The sequence below is a fragment of the Macaca nemestrina genome, chromosome 5 (assembly GCF_043159975.1).
Source record: "Macaca nemestrina isolate mMacNem1 chromosome 5, mMacNem.hap1, whole genome shotgun sequence".
Lineage (NCBI taxonomy): Eukaryota > Metazoa > Chordata > Mammalia > Primates > Cercopithecidae > Macaca > Macaca nemestrina.
In genome coordinates this window covers 163,946,499-163,964,641 of record NC_092129.1, presented here as the reverse complement: position 1 = coordinate 163,964,641, position 18,143 = coordinate 163,946,499, and the positions used below count along the sequence as shown (strand labels likewise).

At 40.0% G+C, this 18,143-nt stretch overlaps 1 protein-coding gene across 1 annotated transcript in view; it reads right to left on the bottom strand.

Moving 5' to 3' along the window:
- Window positions 1–18,143, bottom strand: part of LOC105482516 (membrane bound glycerophospholipid O-acyltransferase 1) — a 111,867-nt gene that overhangs the window by 20,059 nt on the left and 73,665 nt on the right. Inside the window, exons 5-8 of the mRNA XM_011742648.3 lie at window positions 9,915–9,970; window positions 7,453–7,507; window positions 5,426–5,609; window positions 3,319–3,511 (exon numbers count right to left, since the gene is read on the bottom strand). Coding sequence (XP_011740950.2) covers window positions 3,319–3,511; window positions 5,426–5,609; window positions 7,453–7,507; window positions 9,915–9,970 — 488 coding nt within the window. The remainder of the gene's footprint in view (window positions 1–3,318; window positions 3,512–5,425; window positions 5,610–7,452; window positions 7,508–9,914; window positions 9,971–18,143) is intronic.

Genomic DNA, 18,143 nt, shown 5'->3' with positions numbered 1-18,143 from the left:
CACCCTGAAAGAGGAAAATGGTGAAAGGTTCCCAAGTACTGACTCTTAGAACCACACTGAGCCGATGTTGGAATCCCCACTCCACCTAGTGATCCCACAGTCATTTATCCAAGCCTGGTTTTTGTCTCAGAGCAGTGACAGGCTCTAAGTTCACCAGTCCAAAAGTGATTTTACTTGTACTGTGCATGTCTCCAATCTATTATTACAGATAGATTAATTTGTATGCCCATCTGTTGGACTATGTGGTCCTCAGAAAACAGCCCAGACTAAAGTCTCACTAACTAGTACTAGCACTAAGTAGTAGGGGGAAAAGAGCCAGGACCATACACTAAGTCCAAAAGAAATAGTTTGATTATTTGAATATAAACAGTATCTAGAGCTAGGCTAACACAGTGAAGCTCAGCGGAGATTCATCAAGAGGCCAGCTTTAAGGATTAAATTTATAATCATGTGTAATTAGTCCATCAATTATATGTAAATGGTGTTTTAAAGAGAGCTGGAGAAAACAATTATTCGGTTAAGCAGTTTAAATATTCCCTGATACACTATTCATTGCTTCTTTATTCATAAATAAGACAAAGGTTAATTTCCAACCAGCCCATGCAATCTAAACTGTAACAAACTTCAAATTGAGGCCATACAAATTAATGAAGTGTTTCTACTGAAGCTACCCCCAAAAAAAAATAAAGAAAAGGGAAGCATGGGGGGAGAAAAAGAGCTAAGTCCACATAGAAAGCTCTCTACAGGAAGGGGTACCTCTCCACTGTACTCCAGATGTCCAGGGAACTCCCCAAAGGGTAGAAAGGTGCAGGTGCTCCCTGTTTCCATGACACTTCCCAGTCCAGGTCCCTCCTTGTCTCAGACTTTCCCTATAGAAAGGAATGGCCTTTCTTTCCTCCTGAGATCAGGAGCTGATTTAGTCCAGAAGCCAGCCCTTAAGCTCTGAGATACAGAAAATGGGAGCAGGAGGATAGGAAGAGAAAAGAGAAAAGGAAGGTGGGTGAGGCAGCAGAAGATAGTAGGAGGGAATTAGATATATTCTCTCTCTCTCTCTCAGTCCCCTACACACACACACAGTCATTCAGATTAGAGGAAATTAAAACTATTAATTATTTAGCCAGCAACAGTGGCTCACGCCTGTAATCCCAGCACTTTGGGAGGCTGATGCGGGTGAATCACCTGAGGTCAGGAGTTCGAGACCAGCCTGGCCAACATGGTGAAACCCCATCTCTACTAAAAATACAAAAATCAGCTGGGCGTGGTGGTAGGCGCCTGTAATCCCAGCTACTTGGGAGGCTGAGGCAGGAGAATCACTTGAACCTGGGAGGTAGAGGTTGCAGTGAGCCAAGACCGCACCATTGCACTCCAGCCTGGGTAACAAGAGCAAAACTCCATCTCAAAAAAAAAAAAAATAACATAGAAAAAATAAGCTCAATGTTCTAAGGAGGGTTCCAATCATAGCAGGTCTGAGGCCTACCTGCTACAGAAGTCATCATTTGTAACTGCAGAACAAGAAATAAGATAAAAGACTACTGAACCTTCCCCAATCTGTATTCATCCTTTTCTCTTATTCCTCCCACTGGGACGGCGCTGGAAGAGTGTTGCCTGGTGGTTGTATATCTGTGTTCCCAACCATGCAATAATCCTGAGGGAGAGTCAATGTCCTACCTTTCGATTCCTCCTAGCACAGAATCTGGTACTCAACAAAAACTCCTTGAATTAAATTGAAAGCGTACAGAAACAAAATTTCCCTCATTGTAAATTTTACAAAAGCTCTAAGTCAGATCTCTCCGGCCAAATGTTACATAAATACAGCATTGGACTGAACTTATGCAGGGACATAAGTTGGCCCTTAAAAATAATTTGGACTGGGGGAGGAAGGAATGGGGAGTTATTTTTTACGGGGTACAGAGTTTCTGTTGGGGTGATGAAAAAGATCTAGAGATAGACGGTGGTGATAGTGGCATAGTATTGTGAATGAACTTCATACCACTGAAGTATACCCTCAAAAATGATTAAAATGGTAAATTTTACATGTATTTTGCCACAATGAAAAAAAATTTTTTTTTTTTTTGAGTCACAGTCTTGCTCCATCACCCAGGCTGGAGTTCAGTGGCGTGATCTCAGCTTATAGCAACCTCCACCTCCCCGAGTCAAGCGATTCTCATGCCTCAGCCTCCTGAGTAGCTGAGATTACAGTACCTGGGATTATTCCACTAATTTTTTGTATTTTTAATAGAGACGGGGTTTTGCCATGTTGGGCAGGCTGGTCTTGAACTCCTGACCTGAAGTGATTTGCCAGCCTCAGCCTCCCAAAGTGCTGGGATAATAGTCATGAGCCATTAAACTGAGCCAAAAAATAATAATTTTTTAAAAAAGTAATTTGGTACCTGCAAACTTTAATTGAAACTTAAAACTTGAAGGATGAACTGAGAGGGAAGAGGAACTCAAGCAATTAAGTGCTACTCCCTCATTCGTGAGATGTGGGCTGAACCCTCGGAAATCAAGTTTAATAATCTATTTTATTTAATAAGCCAAGTCACTGCTCTCTGACATCAAGTGCAGGTCACCTGCAGCTAAGATGTCCAACTCCCATCCCTGAAAGGGTTCCAGTGTGATACAGACAGGGCCTCCATGCTTCATCAACACCCTTTCCCAGTCTCTAAGTACACAGACAGGTTTATAGCTCATGCTAGCAAAGCTTTATGCAACTGTAGTCTAAAATTGTTTGAAAGGAAAGAGATAAAAGCTTAATATGAACCAAGTTATTCCACAGGAAAAAAAAAAAAGTGTGATAAAACCAAATGAAGTTGAACTCTCTACCAAAAAAAAAAAAAAAATCACTTGAAGTCAGCTTCTTTCTAAGACATAAAAACCTAACCAACAGTTCCTTAAAGAAGTGTAACCTAAATTAGCATGTGTGTTGGTCAGATTAATTCAAGGTGCATCCTATGTTATATAAAAACCAGAAAAATGACAAGAAAGCCAGATCATTCCGGAATTTCCCCTCAACTTTCCACTGCTTTACACGGCCAGCTTTGATTGGTAGAAGGAGAAGCTTCCAAGTTTTGACATCTGTTAATAACATTGGGTTTAAACAACGGCCAGGACGTTTTTCTCCTTATTGTGGAGAACTGAGTTTATGGAGGGTGGGAGAGAGGAGTGCTATGTTGGAATGTTAAAACTGACCCTGGCTCAACTGCCTCCCATTACGTGTTGAGCTTCTTTGATTAACTGATCCAAAATGTCGTTCTGGCTAAGCCATCCAAGGAGTAGCCTTTCTCCCTCATTCATTTGCAGCTACTCCATCGAACTTACCTAAAGTCCATGCAAAGTAATACTTGGGCTTTGAGGCTTGCATGACAACATATAAGTAGCAGAGTCGAGCCGGAAAGCTTGCTTTATGGACAAACCAGTCATCCACAAGGCAGGTGACAGGAAAGGTCTTCGTGAGCGTCAAAAACAAAAGGAGAGACACCAAGGTGATGCCCAACTTGTGTATCACAGCTCCCTGAAAATGGGGAAAAATCAGTGTCACCGTGCAGAAGGCTCAGGTGCGAAGAAAACAGCTTTGGCATGGGCCTGCTAAGGACAACATTGCTCCAACAGCTGCTTGGCATTATTCCCCAGAAGGAGTGGAAATAGGCATTCTTTTTCATGAGACAAATCTGACAATGGAGATTAGGTGCTATATTTAGATACAGAACATGCCTCTGACACTTGAGGGTTGAATGTATCTAGACTGGAAGAAAATCTCCATCAGCATATTCAGCGAACAAAATGCAAGTACTTATATTATCCAAAACACAAGACAAATGGATAACAGGGTGGCAAGTTTCCATCGAGAAAAATGAAAAATGTTTGCACTTTTGCCTTCTATTCCTGTGACCAGCAGAGCCCAGGAAATGTCCTTGAGTCACCAGCAGAGAAGACAGAGGCTCAGGTATGAAGGATTCTGAGCAAGTAATTGAATACCTGGGCCAGCCAGGACATAGGCAGATAATGGGGAGCTCTAGACAGCCTTCCAGGATGGTTTAGATGTAGCCTACTCTGGAGTTAATTGTGTGCTGACTTTTTAAATTCCACTGGACAGAGTGACTTTGCCCAGTTTTCCTGACATTTCAGGGAAAGTCCTTCAACATTCAACAGAACTCTAGTCTCCGACTTCATAAGAAAAAAAAAAAGACTTTTATTGGTAATATGGGCATAGCAATAGCACCTCCCTCAGAGGGCACCTTGGGGTTTAAGTGAATGAGTGTTTGCAAGGTCCTGTGAACAGTGCCTGGATCCCGGTTAAGTGCTTAGCACGCCCAGCCACAATTACAGCTGTACCACTGATAGGCACTGCTCATGGATCCCAGCCCTTTCCCAGCTGTATGTCTTGAACTAAAACGCAACCTCACCACTTCAGCTTATCTGTGCACAGAAATGCAAGCGTTTCCTTGGAGAGTGGCAGAAAGACTCTCTGATGACATTATTTTATAAATAAAAGCACAAGAAGCATGAAAACACTAAGGTGACAGATACTGCCTAGAAATGCGGTCACTTTGGTGTCTCTCACAGCCATGGTGACTTCACTCCTAGATCGTTTTGGTAAAGCAGATGAACTTGAGATACTTGACCAGTCATAAGTGCCGAGAACCGAATGATGTCAAAAATCTCTAAAAACTCATACCTAATTAATAAATTCCTTACATTTTCAAATACTTAACTCATATTCTTTGCCAAGGCTTCAGCACTTTCAAAATATTTAACTCGAAATATCCTCATTTCCTTCCTTTCCCAATTTTCACCACTCCTTTCATTAATTACAAATGTCCCTTAAATACAGGATATTTGATCTCAATAAATTCAGCATATTTGTAAAGTTCAGTGAGTTATCCTAATATTGACTAATATGAGATGGATAAAATTCAGGTTAAATTTTAAAATATTATTTCAAAAAGTCATCTTAAATTCTCTCAAGGTCAATATAAGCAAGCTTTGGGCATGCCAAGGTAAAACTGGTTTCTTTTGCAATAAGTGGGCTCTGCAAGAAAAACACATTAATTCCAGTTCTGCGGTCCCCCCACCTTCTATGACATATTATCTTTTGGCTATACTTGAATTTCAACTCATAAAGGCAAAACACCCATAGTATTCAAACATGTTAACTCCACAGTGCTGGGTACATTGTATGCACTAAATATTGACTGATGAACTTATTGCTTTCATTTTCCTAGCCGATGAGCTTCACAGTAAAATAAACACCCATTGCTCCAACATAGAACTGCTGCAAATAAGTAACTACACTGGTATTTTAAATAAATGAGAAAAGTTATTGGCCAAGCTTTCTGGTAAACTGTTTCGCTTCTTAATTAGAACCATTATTCGACAGAGTCAATCCTGGCAGCAAAACCCTATTCTCTAGACACTAAAAACTTACTGTGGGAGAAGGTTCTTGCAAACTGTGGAAACCTTTTTGCTTCCGGTTCACCTCCAGCAACTTCATGTGTATATGCTTCCCCTCAATGAAGGCTACGTAGTCCTTGAAATTGTTACAAGGACCAGCTATGACACTCATGAAATTGAGAAGGTAACTTAAGTACTCCAAAAAAGAGGGTTTCACTCTGTGAAAATAAAGTAAATAAATTGAAAATAAAGTAAATAAATTGAAAAGTCTTCGGTCTTTGCTTTTTCTTCAGAATCTGTAAATAAGCAAACACAAATGTTATCTCTGTAGATTCGATATATGACATGACCTTTCCTTGTTTTGTTTCTATAAAGTCGGCCGAGGAGAAATCTTGTGGAAAGGAAAGGTTAAAGAAGCAGGTGGCTCACAGCAGGCACAGAGCTCCATGGCGCCCTCTGCTGGCCAGACACAGCTGTAAGCACTCAGAGGTGGGCGAGGGCAAGTGCAACTCAGGCTGTGAAATGTCCTTTTCTCATCAACCTTCCCTGTCTACAGGACAAAACGAAGGTAACAAACATAAAGCAGGGCGGAGCCTGACCTAATGTTAGCTGATCGAGATCCTTCCAAATGGGAAAACTCCCTCCCGATTGCCAACATAAATACTAAACAAATGATGGGTGGAACCAGTTTCCACTGGAAGAGGCCACACAGAAGAACCGCAGTAGCAGCCTGTTGTCTGCTTTGGCAACCAGGCCTGAGTTCCTGAGCAACAGACCAGGTTAGTGGCAGGAAAAAAGCCTGTAGAGAACAGTTCTGTGTGGTGCTTTAATGGCATTTTGGAAGGCCTGTTCTAGCAAGATAGAATAAAGGCTCCCTGAAATGCCATTGCTAACCAGTTGCTGGAATTATCCCCTATAGCAGAGGTCCCCAACCCCTGAGGCTCAGACTGGTATTGGTCTGTGGCCTGTTAGGAACTGGGCCAACAGCAGCAGGTGAGCGGCATGTGAGCAAACGAAGCTTCATCTGTATTTACAGCCTCTCCCCATCGCTCACATTACCTCCTGAGCTCCACCTAATGTCAGATCAGCAGTGGCATTAGATTCTCAGAGGAGTGCGAACCCTATGGTGAACCGTGCCTGCCAGGGATGTAGGCTGTCACTCTTTATGAGAATCTAATGCCTGACGATCTGTCACTGTTCCCCATCACCCCCAGATTGGACCACCTCGTTGCAGGAAACAAGCTCAGGGATCCCGCGGATTCTACATTATGGTGAGTTGTATAATTATTTCATGGTGTATCATAATGTAATAACAATATAAAGTGCACAATAAATGTAAGGCCCTCCTGAAACCATCCCCCCCACCACCACCTGCAACCCTGGGTCAGTGGAAAAACTGCTTTCCACTAAACTGATCCCAAACAGGTTGGGGACTGCTGCCCTATAGCCCTCCACCATGGCTGCACCCAATGTGCTACCCCACATGCCATCTTTATTCTCAGATCAAAGTTATTCCCTCCCCTCCCACTTCTTCTCCAACACTCCCCCTTCCTACTTCATATCAACACTGGCAAAGCCAGCTGTAGCCCTCCTCCTGTATTTAACTCAGCTATACTCACCTCTCCTGCCCTACTTCCTATCTTTTTTCACAGTGGCATTTAATCATACTGACACTGATCATTCACTATTCTTTAGGACCCCCAAGACACATGCCCAATAAGAATACTTCCGGAGTAAACATAACAACCCCAGGGAAGGAGAGCCTTGCAGATGTACAGTTCTATTTACTCTTTGACCCAACAGATTCTACTTCTGAGACTCTATGCTATAGTTCTACCCTAACACATTTCAAAATGACCTAATACAAGGTTATTCATCACTTAATCATTTGTAAAAGTCAAAGACCGGTAACAATGCACATGTTCATCAATAGCAGATTCATAAAATAAATGATATTAAATCCATAGAACAGAATTAATGTGCAGATATTTTTTAAATGAGGAAAATCTCTAGATACTGATATGCAAAGGGCTCGTTAATATATCATTACACTTCACTTACTTGATAGCAAGTCGATGTTGTTCAGCAGAAAGGTCTTCAGCTCTTCGACCTAATCCTACGAAAAAGAAAAGAATTTAGAAATAAGATGCTTGAAGTGAATTCGATGACAAATTTTAAAAGGCTCTTATCAAAGTCATTTGAACCAGGTAATCTTTGTTTGCTTCATAAATCATAAAGAGTTCCTGTTTCCATTTTTTTTTTAATGCCCTGGACCAAAAGAGCTACCCATAAGTACATGTGTGAGAAGCAAAGTCTCTGTAAGTTCACATGGAGAGGGAAGGATTCAAAGTTTTCTCCTACTTAATCTGCACAGTATGACATGGACCCAGAGAACCCTCCCCATCTGGGAGTTCCTTGCCACTTTGTATATGTCTTCCCTGATACATCAGAGAGAGCATCTTGCCTTTAACAGGCTGCCACAGCTTAAAAACCTCCCTGGTTGCACTAGGTGCAGACACCTACTACCAGCTGAGAGCTTGGTTGTGGGACATAATGGAAAAAGAAACAGGAGACTTTCCTCTTCCAAAAAAAGGTGGGGGGGGATGTAATCTTGAGTGTGAGAAAATTACAAAGGAATTATCAACGTTTTCTTCTTTTTATCATTTGTTTGTATCAGAAAAACTCCCAACCAAGTCACATCTGTGCTTTCTGTGAAATGTACACATTAACATAGAGTCAAAGAAACTGAAGTATTATCTTAAAAGCAATATGTCAACTGTAAAACTGTATATTCAGCTAAGGCTGAGTATGGTCACCAACCATGAAGGCAATTCAAAACCATGCCTAAGAGGAGGTAGAGTATTTCTGGAATTTACTTGTTCCTCCCACACACCAGAAAAAAAAAAGAAAAGAAAGAAAAAGGCAAGTAAACATTTTGCTGCATTTAAGGGATGTTCCAGGAAATATGGTAAACTGAGAATGCTTTAAAAAGTAAATTTAGGCAACAAGGCTGCTTAAAAAGAAAAAAGAAGCAGTGCTTTTAAAAACATTTTTATAAGATCTCATCAAATAGTAATCTCTGGCAATCCTAGAAATTAAACTGATTTTAGCTATTGATTTCAGTTGCTAATGTCTATAACCACTACCAAGGGGACTTTCCAACTACAAGTAGAGTGACTAACTCACCCTGCTTTGCTCAGGACTCTCTGATTCTGGCACTGAAAGTCACATCTTCTGAAACCTTTTAGTACTGGGCAAACCAGGATGGTTGTTTACCCTAGAAAGACTCCATCCTTGGTATAAAACTACCCGGTTCTCTACAGAATGACTAAATCACCAAGTATGAATGAGGAATACACTAGGTCAAATGAAATTAAATCAGTTCACAAGCTTTAAGGAAAAATAAGGAAACTAGCTGTCAGAGATAAATTTCAACCTGTCAACATATAAAAAAAAAATGTTAACAGTCAAAAAGTGCTTGTTAGAGCAGTACAAATCCACAGAATATACTTTTACTAATTGTTCCTGGCCTCTCTAAAGCCCATATTGAAATCTTCCACCCTGAAATAATCTTCCTCCCTTTCTTGGAACCCAGTCTGAACAATGTAAATCACACTTTCTGGCCATTTTTAGGCGGTGCCTGAGTGAAGAAAATGTTCAGCTTTACACAAACAGAAGATTCTTCCTTTTCCCAGCTTTGTTGTTGTTGTCGTCGTTGCTGTTGCTGTTGTTGTTGTTGAGTCTCGCTCTGTCACCCAGGCTGGAGTGCAGTGGCACGATCTCGGCTCACTGCAATCTCTGCCTCCTGGGTTCAAGTGATTCTCCTGCCTCAGCCTCCTAAGTAGCTGGGATTACATGTAGGTGGCACATGCCACCACGCCTGGCTAATTTTTGTATTTTTAGTAGAGACAGGGTTTCATCACGTTGGTCAGGCTTGTCTCAAACTCCTGACCTCGTGATCCACCCACCTCGGCCTCCCAAAGTGTTGGGATTACAGGCGTGAGCCACCGTGCCTGGCCCTTTTCCCAGCTTTTTATAGGGAATTATCATTAGATAATTTTCCAAGCCAAACAAACAAATGAAAACAAAAACAAAAACAAAAACAACCTAGCATTTAAAAATGATTAACCAGCCAATACTATTTAATCTTTCATTAGCCTGTGAGCTTCTCAGAGATTAAACCAAAGCGAAAAGGATGTCACTTCTTTTCAACAGATTTGAAAACAAAGGGCAGAGAGTATCACAAATTAACTTAAATTTAAAACATTGTAAGGATAAACAGAAAACACAGAGTTCTCAGTACAAATACGTCAGCAAATCCAGACTGCCGATTCCGCAGGAAAATGGTGAATCATGGCTGGAAAAGTGAAAGGCTATGATTGACGAGGCCTGGAAATTTTGAACAAGATAAAGCAAGATCTGCCAGCATTTGTCCAAACTTTGGACTGTGTACACTGTATAAAAAGATGAGCTCTGCATGTCAGGCTCACTCTGAGAACTAAAAGGAGGGTTGCTATTCTCACCATCATGAACTTGAAATGCCAAGGTTGTGATCTTCTGAGTGACAATCATCAGAGGCCTGGAAGGAAGATAGAAAATAATTAAGATTGGCAAGAAGGCCATTGATGTGCTCTGGCTGTGCTCCCACCCAAATCTCATCTTGAATTGTAGTTCCCATAATTCCCACGTGTCGTGGGAGGGGCCCAGTGGGACGTCATTGAATGATGGGAGCAGTTACCTCCATGCTGTTCTCATGATACTAAGTGAGTTCTCACAAGACCTGATGGTTTTATAAGGGGCTTCCCCTTCTCCCTTCACTCTGCAGTTCTCCTTGCTGCTGCCATGTGAAGAAAGCCATGTTTGCATCTCCTTCTGCCATGATTGTAAGTTTCCTGAGCCTCCCCAGCCATAAGGAACTGTGATTCAATTAAACCTCTTTCTTTATAAATTACCCAGTCTTGGGTATGTCTTATTAGCAGCGTGAGAACGGACTAATACAGCCTTTGGAAAGAAACTTTTATTCTATTTCTCTGGATGGTGGTTTTTTTCATCTCAAAGTTTATTAAATAAAATACAAAAATAATGAATTTGAAATAAACCATTTTTATTTCCCTTCGAAATCACTTTACATAGGTAGATATAACAACAGTGAATAACAAGCTCACATTGGACACTCTAGTGTCGTTAATTGGTGTGGCCCCTGGACCAGCACCATCAGCATGCCCAGGAGCTAGCTGGAAATGCAAACTCCATTCCAGACCTAGAAAATGAGAATCTGATTTTTTGTTTAAACTCTATTGCCCAGCGGGGAATGCAGTGACATAAACATGGCTCACTGTGGCGTCAACCTCCTGGGCTCAAGCAATCCTCCCACCTCAGCCTCCCAAATAGTTAGGATTACAGTTATGTACCATCGCACCCGGCTAATTTTTGTAATTTTTTGTAGAGACTGGGTCTTACTGTGTTACCCAGGCTGGTCTCGAACGTGAGCTTAAGTGATCTTCCCACATGAGCCTCCGAAAGTGCTGGGATTACAGATGTGAGCAACCATGCCCACCTGAGAATCTGCATTTTAACAAGATTGCCAGGGAATTCACTCATTAAAATGTGAGAAGAGCTTGTTTGGAAGATACCTAATCCAGTGCACTGATGCCACCTGGATAGACAGATACACAGGCTCCTTCATCTAAAAGTGTTCTTCTATGCTTTGTTCTATAAAAGGCAATTCTTCCATACACATGAAGTAGAAGACACATTTGTAAAATGCAACCGCCTGTAAATAAACCATTTATTGGCCAACAATAACACCAACTTTAATTTGGAAAAAGCCATCAAATAAAAACTTGCCTGAGAAGTGGCATCTATGTCAACAAGGCTGCCAAGATATCTTAATGAGGGGAAGAAGAGTCTTTTTTTAACAAATAGTATTGGCACAATGCGATGTACACAGGAAAGAACACAAAAATCAATTCAAAATGTATCAAAGACCTAGATCTAAGAGCTAAAACAAGAGAACCCTTAGAAGAAAACATAAGTATAAATCTTTGCGACCTCAGGTTGGGCACTGGTTTCCAAAAGCACAAACAATAAAAGAAAAAAATAGATTAAATGAATATCATTAGAATTTAAATGTTTGTGCTTCGAAGGACACATACCACCCAAGAAAGTGAAAAGATGTTTCACGGAATGCAAGAAAATATTTGCAATATGTATGTATGTATGTAATATGTAATATGTAATATGTATGTATGTATGTAATATGTATGTATCTGATAAGGGACTTTACTAGACTATATAAAAAAAACTCTTACAACTCAATAATACAAACCACTTTTAGGCCACATCTGATGTTGTCAATGACACTCATCCACTTCTCTGTGAGTCTATTTTCTTATCTCATTACTCTCATCCTAATTCCCATTTTCCATCTCTTGAAAATAATGAAGATATATTGTAAACTATAAATATATGTAAATAAGATAAACTATTTTAAAGAAAGTACCAACAAATACCCTTTGAAATCTTACCACTATTACCGAAATTTATATCTTATTTGCAATATCTTTATGTCTTAAAGCCCAATGGCCAGTGTTCATTATTTGAAACAAAATTGTTAATGTTGTACACGAGGCTGAGAGAGAGAAAGAGAGTTTGGCTGTGAAAGAAGAGAAGGAAGGTCATCTTCTCCACCAGATCTGGTGAGGCAGGTAGAGCAAGATGTACTCACAGATGACAGCCACTTACACCATGCTCTTTTACATTGAAAACAAAATTGCTCTCGCAGAAGCATGAGGTTTTGGTCCTAGTAATAAGGGCTACATTAAAGCTTTTTTAGACTAGACTGTAGCTCACCCTCCTGACAACAAGACTTCTGACCCATAACACGTAACAGATGACAAGGGCTATTTTTCTTGAAAGAGATTCGCTCTAAGCATCACATTCAAGGTGGTTTCCAAACATGGCCTTCAAAGCACGAGAGTTTTCTTTCCAAAGCCTTTTTGTCTTATTTTGCTCTGTCTGAACGACAAAAAAAAAAACACCAACCTCCAGGACCCAGCCTTCCTTAAAAAAGCCCAGTGTGCCAACCATGCTATTTGCAAACCAAGTAAGTTCCTATGTTCAACTGATAAAGAGATAAGATATGTCATGGTATTAGCCTACCTTTCTGTCTCTGTAGAAAGAGAACATTTGTTTTCCTCTATATTGGGTTAGACCTAATGTATTCCATGATTGGGTGGTACACGTTAAGCAAAACATTTAGTACCTGATATTCACATGTGCTGTGGCCATGAGAATGCACCTCTCAGATCTGGTTCTGTGCGAGTGAGCTGGCCCCATTGCTGCGATTTTACCCATGATCACACTGAGGCCATGCCTCCCTCGGGCTGCTCCCAGCTCTGACTGAGTACAGCAGGGATACTTAGGCAGGCCCCTCCCTACAAACTGTGATTCTCATCTGTCCAGGAATTTTATCTCACTCAAGGACTCTCTACTGAATTTGCCAAAACTGTCTTAGAACTGCACTCCAATCCAGGACCTCTCTTCCTTCCTTCCCTTTTTCCTTCTCAGGCGTCAAACCTGCATTTCAATCTGTTGGCTATTCCAGCCTCATCCATTTCCCCCTCCAATTTCCCTAGCAGGCATTTCACCAAACAAATCTCTTATATGCCTGTTTCCAGCTTGGCATCTGCTTTTCAGAGAACCCAGACTAATGCAGTACATAATACTGAATAGCTAGAGCAAAGTCAATAAATACTAATTATTCAATATAAAATCTGTACCATTGGGTCTATGTAAAAGCCATACTGTCATTCTTCAGAAAAGATGTTTTTATAGAAAAAAAATTAGAAGCTATGGGTCAAATGTTGTCACACATCATCTAGACCATACTTTCAACAATATATTGCTTCCATTTTAGATAGCTAAAGAAGTTAATTTAAATATTTAAATTTAACAATCTAAATAAAAAGAAATAACTCACATACTCACATGACAGTGAGTTTATAAAACACGATAAACTAGTAACTTGTAAAAATGCTGATCTAAAAGCAACTAAAAGGAAAAAGAGCTTAGAATCTTCCTACATGCTTACTTTTGTGCAGTGCAAGGAAAAGCACCATACTGTCTTTCTCAAAACAAGTTCTCTCTGAACACTTTTTAATTTGATGAATTTATTTAAACTTATAGAGAGATCTGATATGAAAATTTACTTTGCCCAAGTTACTAAGACTCGAGAATCAAATCCTTAGAGTTACTGACTTAAGATAAAACTTAAGTCGTCTATGTCATACTTCAATCAAATCATAAAACAATCCAGAACACATTTATTGATTTATTATTGGAATTCATGTTCTTTTTTTCTTTTTTTTTGCAAAAAAATACAAAACTCAGTACAGAAGAACATACTAAAAGCACAGGAAGGACAAAAAAAGGAGGAGATCCATAAATGGCTCCTTGATGCAGCCCAACAATTTCCTTAGGATTATGAGGCCTCCGAACTTGAGCTTCCCTCAGATTTTCACCTCTCCAACCTTGTATTTAAACATACTTGTCAATTATAGGATCCAAGGAAACCAACCTGGAGTTGGACAGACTCCAGCATGGATGAAGTAAGGCTATTTTCCTTTTGTCCTATTAATTATTTTTATTATTTAAAAAAGCCAAAGAAAAATCTTATGTTTCTTCTCGAAACTAAGATAATTAGTCAAGACTAGAAAATGAAATATAATAGAATGGGAAAAAGTAAGAGAAAACAAGTAGCTGAAGATATGTTTGAAGTAAAAAGGAAGGTAGAACAATGCCAGCGCCCCCCATTATTGCCTTCTGATACAGACTCCAGGCAATTCACTAGATGTGGTACCCATTCATTCATTCCCAACATCAACTTCTAACCAAAAATAACTTATCTTTAAAACATTAAACAAAATCTTAGATTTGAGCAATATTTCAATAAAACCTACCTATTTTACCTTAATCTTTGGACCTAAAGTGGTAGAGTTCTGATGTCCCAGTAAAGGTAGGATGGGACAATGAGATAACCCAGCCATTGGTTACTGGTGTTGGAAGAGCCAACCAATCACACATCTGGCTGGCCAGCATCAAGATGAACTGACATTCAAGACTCTGATATTGTCCTAACAGGTAATTTTAGAACCAAAAGGCTCTACTTCATATCTTTATTACTTCCTTTGCTTATAATAAAAATCCACTTGTGGTACTTAAATAGTAGAAAAGCAGGAAGTCAGGCAAGCAAGAAGTTTGGCAGGGTAAGAGAATACAAGTTCAACAAACTTCCACTCAACAGCAACCTAGACCACTACTGCCATCTTGCACAACTCCAGTGGGTGCCAAGATACAATGTGACCTGTACAACCTGTAGCTCAAACCCAGTAGCAAGGGACAGAGAAAGCTCAAGCAGCATTTCTTCACCTCCCTATTGCTTCTGCCTCTCCTATACCCTCCCCACACTCCCTGAATGACTGCAGAGGAGGAGGACGATATTACAGCTTCAGTGAAATGCTCCCAATTCCTATCAATTATGCCGGCATGAAGGGAGAAAATAAGCAACTCCAGAAGTTGCAGCAAAGGAAGTACATAGTTCTACCGGGCTCCCTAGGGATGCAAATAAAGGCAGAGATCACTCCTCTGGACTCATTTCAGAGTTCCCTGGTATCTATTCAGAACAATCCAGGGGTCAACTAGAGTAGGAAAGCTTTTACTCTTTTAATTTCTTCAAAAATTTAACTTCTATATTTTGGCACTCAACAGCAAAATCACCAATTCTCTATTTGAGCAAGAACCCATCGAATATACTTGGTATAACTTACGTCTGCAGAACTGAATTCCAAGTGACTGCACTAGTTTTTGAAAAGCTGGCAGCAGCATGAAAAAGAAACCTGAAATAAACAAATCTTGAAATCTCTTTGCAAATATCCTCTTTTATCCTTATTATGGAACCCAATTATTTGAACTGGCCTGGTCAGATGGAGTGACCAAGATGTCACAAACCAACAGAGGATAACATTGTGCATGGAACAACAGGACAAATGATCTTCATCACTAGCAAGAGGTACAGGCAAGTAATATTTCTATTACACCCAGTTAAGGCAACAAGGAACACAAATGGCAGTTGTTCCAATTCTGTTAGCTTCAGTGTACCATAACCTTTTAACATGCATGCAAATATATTTAAATAAAATTCCAGGATTTTCTCTCATTATTATAGTAATATAAAACAGTAGAATGAGTATCAAAATCACCAATACTGTTTTTGCATTTTCAGTATTTCCTTTCACTCTTTTTCTATATATGTCCACATTAAAAAGAAAAATGCAATCTTGGGACATGTATTTGTCTTGCGGTTTTTATAGTCTTTGAAAATATCATTTTCAATGGAGGTATATTAGCACCATAATTTAATCATTCACCTCTTTTAGACCATTTAGGATGTTTCTGGTTTATCACCATTATTGACAACAGCTGAACATCTTTATGAACAAATTTTGATTTTCTGATGGTAATTTAACTCCTAGGAATTTATCCTATCATAGGACATGACCTTTAAAAAAAAAAAATCTTGCTTGAAATGGATGGTGAAACTGCCTTCCAGAAGAGTTATTTATGGCAGTTTACACTCCCCCTAGCAGTACATAAGAGTTCTCATCTCACAGTGTTTGCAACAACACGTGGGCAAATCAACCTGCCATCGTGATGGGAGAGCAATTATCTGCCTGAATCTGGCCTACCATGGCAAAAGGAAATAAGAGTTCTTGCTGGGGCCCTCCAAAGAAAACTCAATTTGCACCCTCTGTGAGCAAAAAGGAAGAATCAGTTTGCTCTCACACACCTAAAAGGAACCAAGTACCAGCCGTATTACAAGCAATCATTGAGCTTCCCCCAGGAGAAGAGGAAATACTCTAGTGCTTTTAACAGCCCACATTCACAGAGAAAACATATAGGACATTCACCACCACATGTATTGATATGAATTGTATCAGCAGCACCAATAAAAGTGTGTCTTGTTTGTTTCTCTTACCATTAATTCCAGTCCAGTCCATGAAAACTTGATTACTCTTAGAATGATAAACACAATTTCAAGTCCCAGAATAACCTAAAGTACAAGTTTATGTGTTCTCCAAAATTACACACACACACACACACACATATATATATATGTTGTTTGACACAAACACTAACCTCATCTGATCCCATTCAATTCCTATCTGTGCTCTTATTCTGAAGGCATAATAAAGTATGCTAAATATTTAGATTTGCATGCATGCTCAAAAGAGAATGCCTATACATCAGGCTGCTTTAAAACACCAGGTTCAACTTCAAAATACTACTTTATCTCTTGACAAAATCCTAAACAAGATATTTCAACTGCAATAGTAGAGTTAAATCAATTCCATTCTGATGAACTTGTGGTTTGCTTGCATGCCTGTAATGAGAATAAACACTGGTAAAGAACCTCTCTAATTGGCAATTTGTGATTTAAAACATTTTGTCAATTTCAGGTTGGTATGTACTCTCCATGGGTGTTAACTGACATTACCCAGGAAGAGGGATTTATGGTAGTGAGGCAGTGTGCCTTTATGGTGGTAGGGAAAAATAATGCTGCTTAATAATGATAAAAAGAAAAAAAGACAACATACCCTTCGAGAACTAGATAGTAGGGCCACTCAGTAATTAGAGAACTGAATCACGTGCAATTTTCAAGCAGATTTTTATTCTGTATTATTTCCCTAACAACAGTGTCCTTTCTAGTTCAAACATTTTATAGTTTTGTGGGTAACATCAGAGATTTCTTAATACAAGGAGATCCAAAAAATGCCAGAGAATAAACAACTCTCGAGGACATTTATCAAGACTACGTGGCTGAAAGCGAGGTTGACAGGAACTGATTTCCATCCTCCTCTGGTGTCAGACCCCCAAATCCACGACATTCAGAAACACGTGACTGTTTTCCACAAATGCCCTTTATTTTTTCCCTTTGGTAACTTCAGAACTCTGATTACACCCAAAATGATGTGGAAATTATTCAAGAGTTTATGGTTTTAATAAAACAAATGGAGATGTGACAAGAACAGCCAGAGATGCAGACGGTAGAGGCATCCTTATCCTGTACGATCAGGATCAGGGGACGGTTGTTAATTCATCAAAAGGTGGGGATCATAAAACAATGCGCATGAGCTTCCTAGGGCAGCTGTGAGAAATTACAAGCTGGGTGACTTACAACCACAGAAATGCTTTCTCTCACAGTTCTTGAGGTTAAAAGTCCAAAATCAAGAGATCTGCAGGACTGGTTCCTTCTGGAGGCGCTGAGAGAGAATCTGCTCTGTTCTCCTTCCTCACTTCCGGTGGCTGACGGCGACCCTTGAGCCCCTGGGCTTGCAGCTGCAGTACTCCAGTGTTGGCCTCCGTCTTCACATGGCCGTCTTCCTCTATGCATGTCTGTGAGTCTGTCCCTCATGGCTTTCTTACCAGGACACAGTCATACTGGATCTAGGGCCCACTCTAATCCAGTGTGCCCTCATTTGTTTGTTTTGTTTTGTTTGTTTGTTTGTTTGTTTTGAGACCAGGTCTCACCCCGTCGCCCAGGCTGGAGTGCAGTGACGTGGTCTTGGCTCCCTACAACTTCCATCTCATGTGATTCCCCTGCCTCAGCCTCCCAAGTATCTGTGGGACTACAGGTGTGTGCCACCACACCCCACTAATTTTTGTATTTTTTTGCAGAGATGGGGTTTCACCAT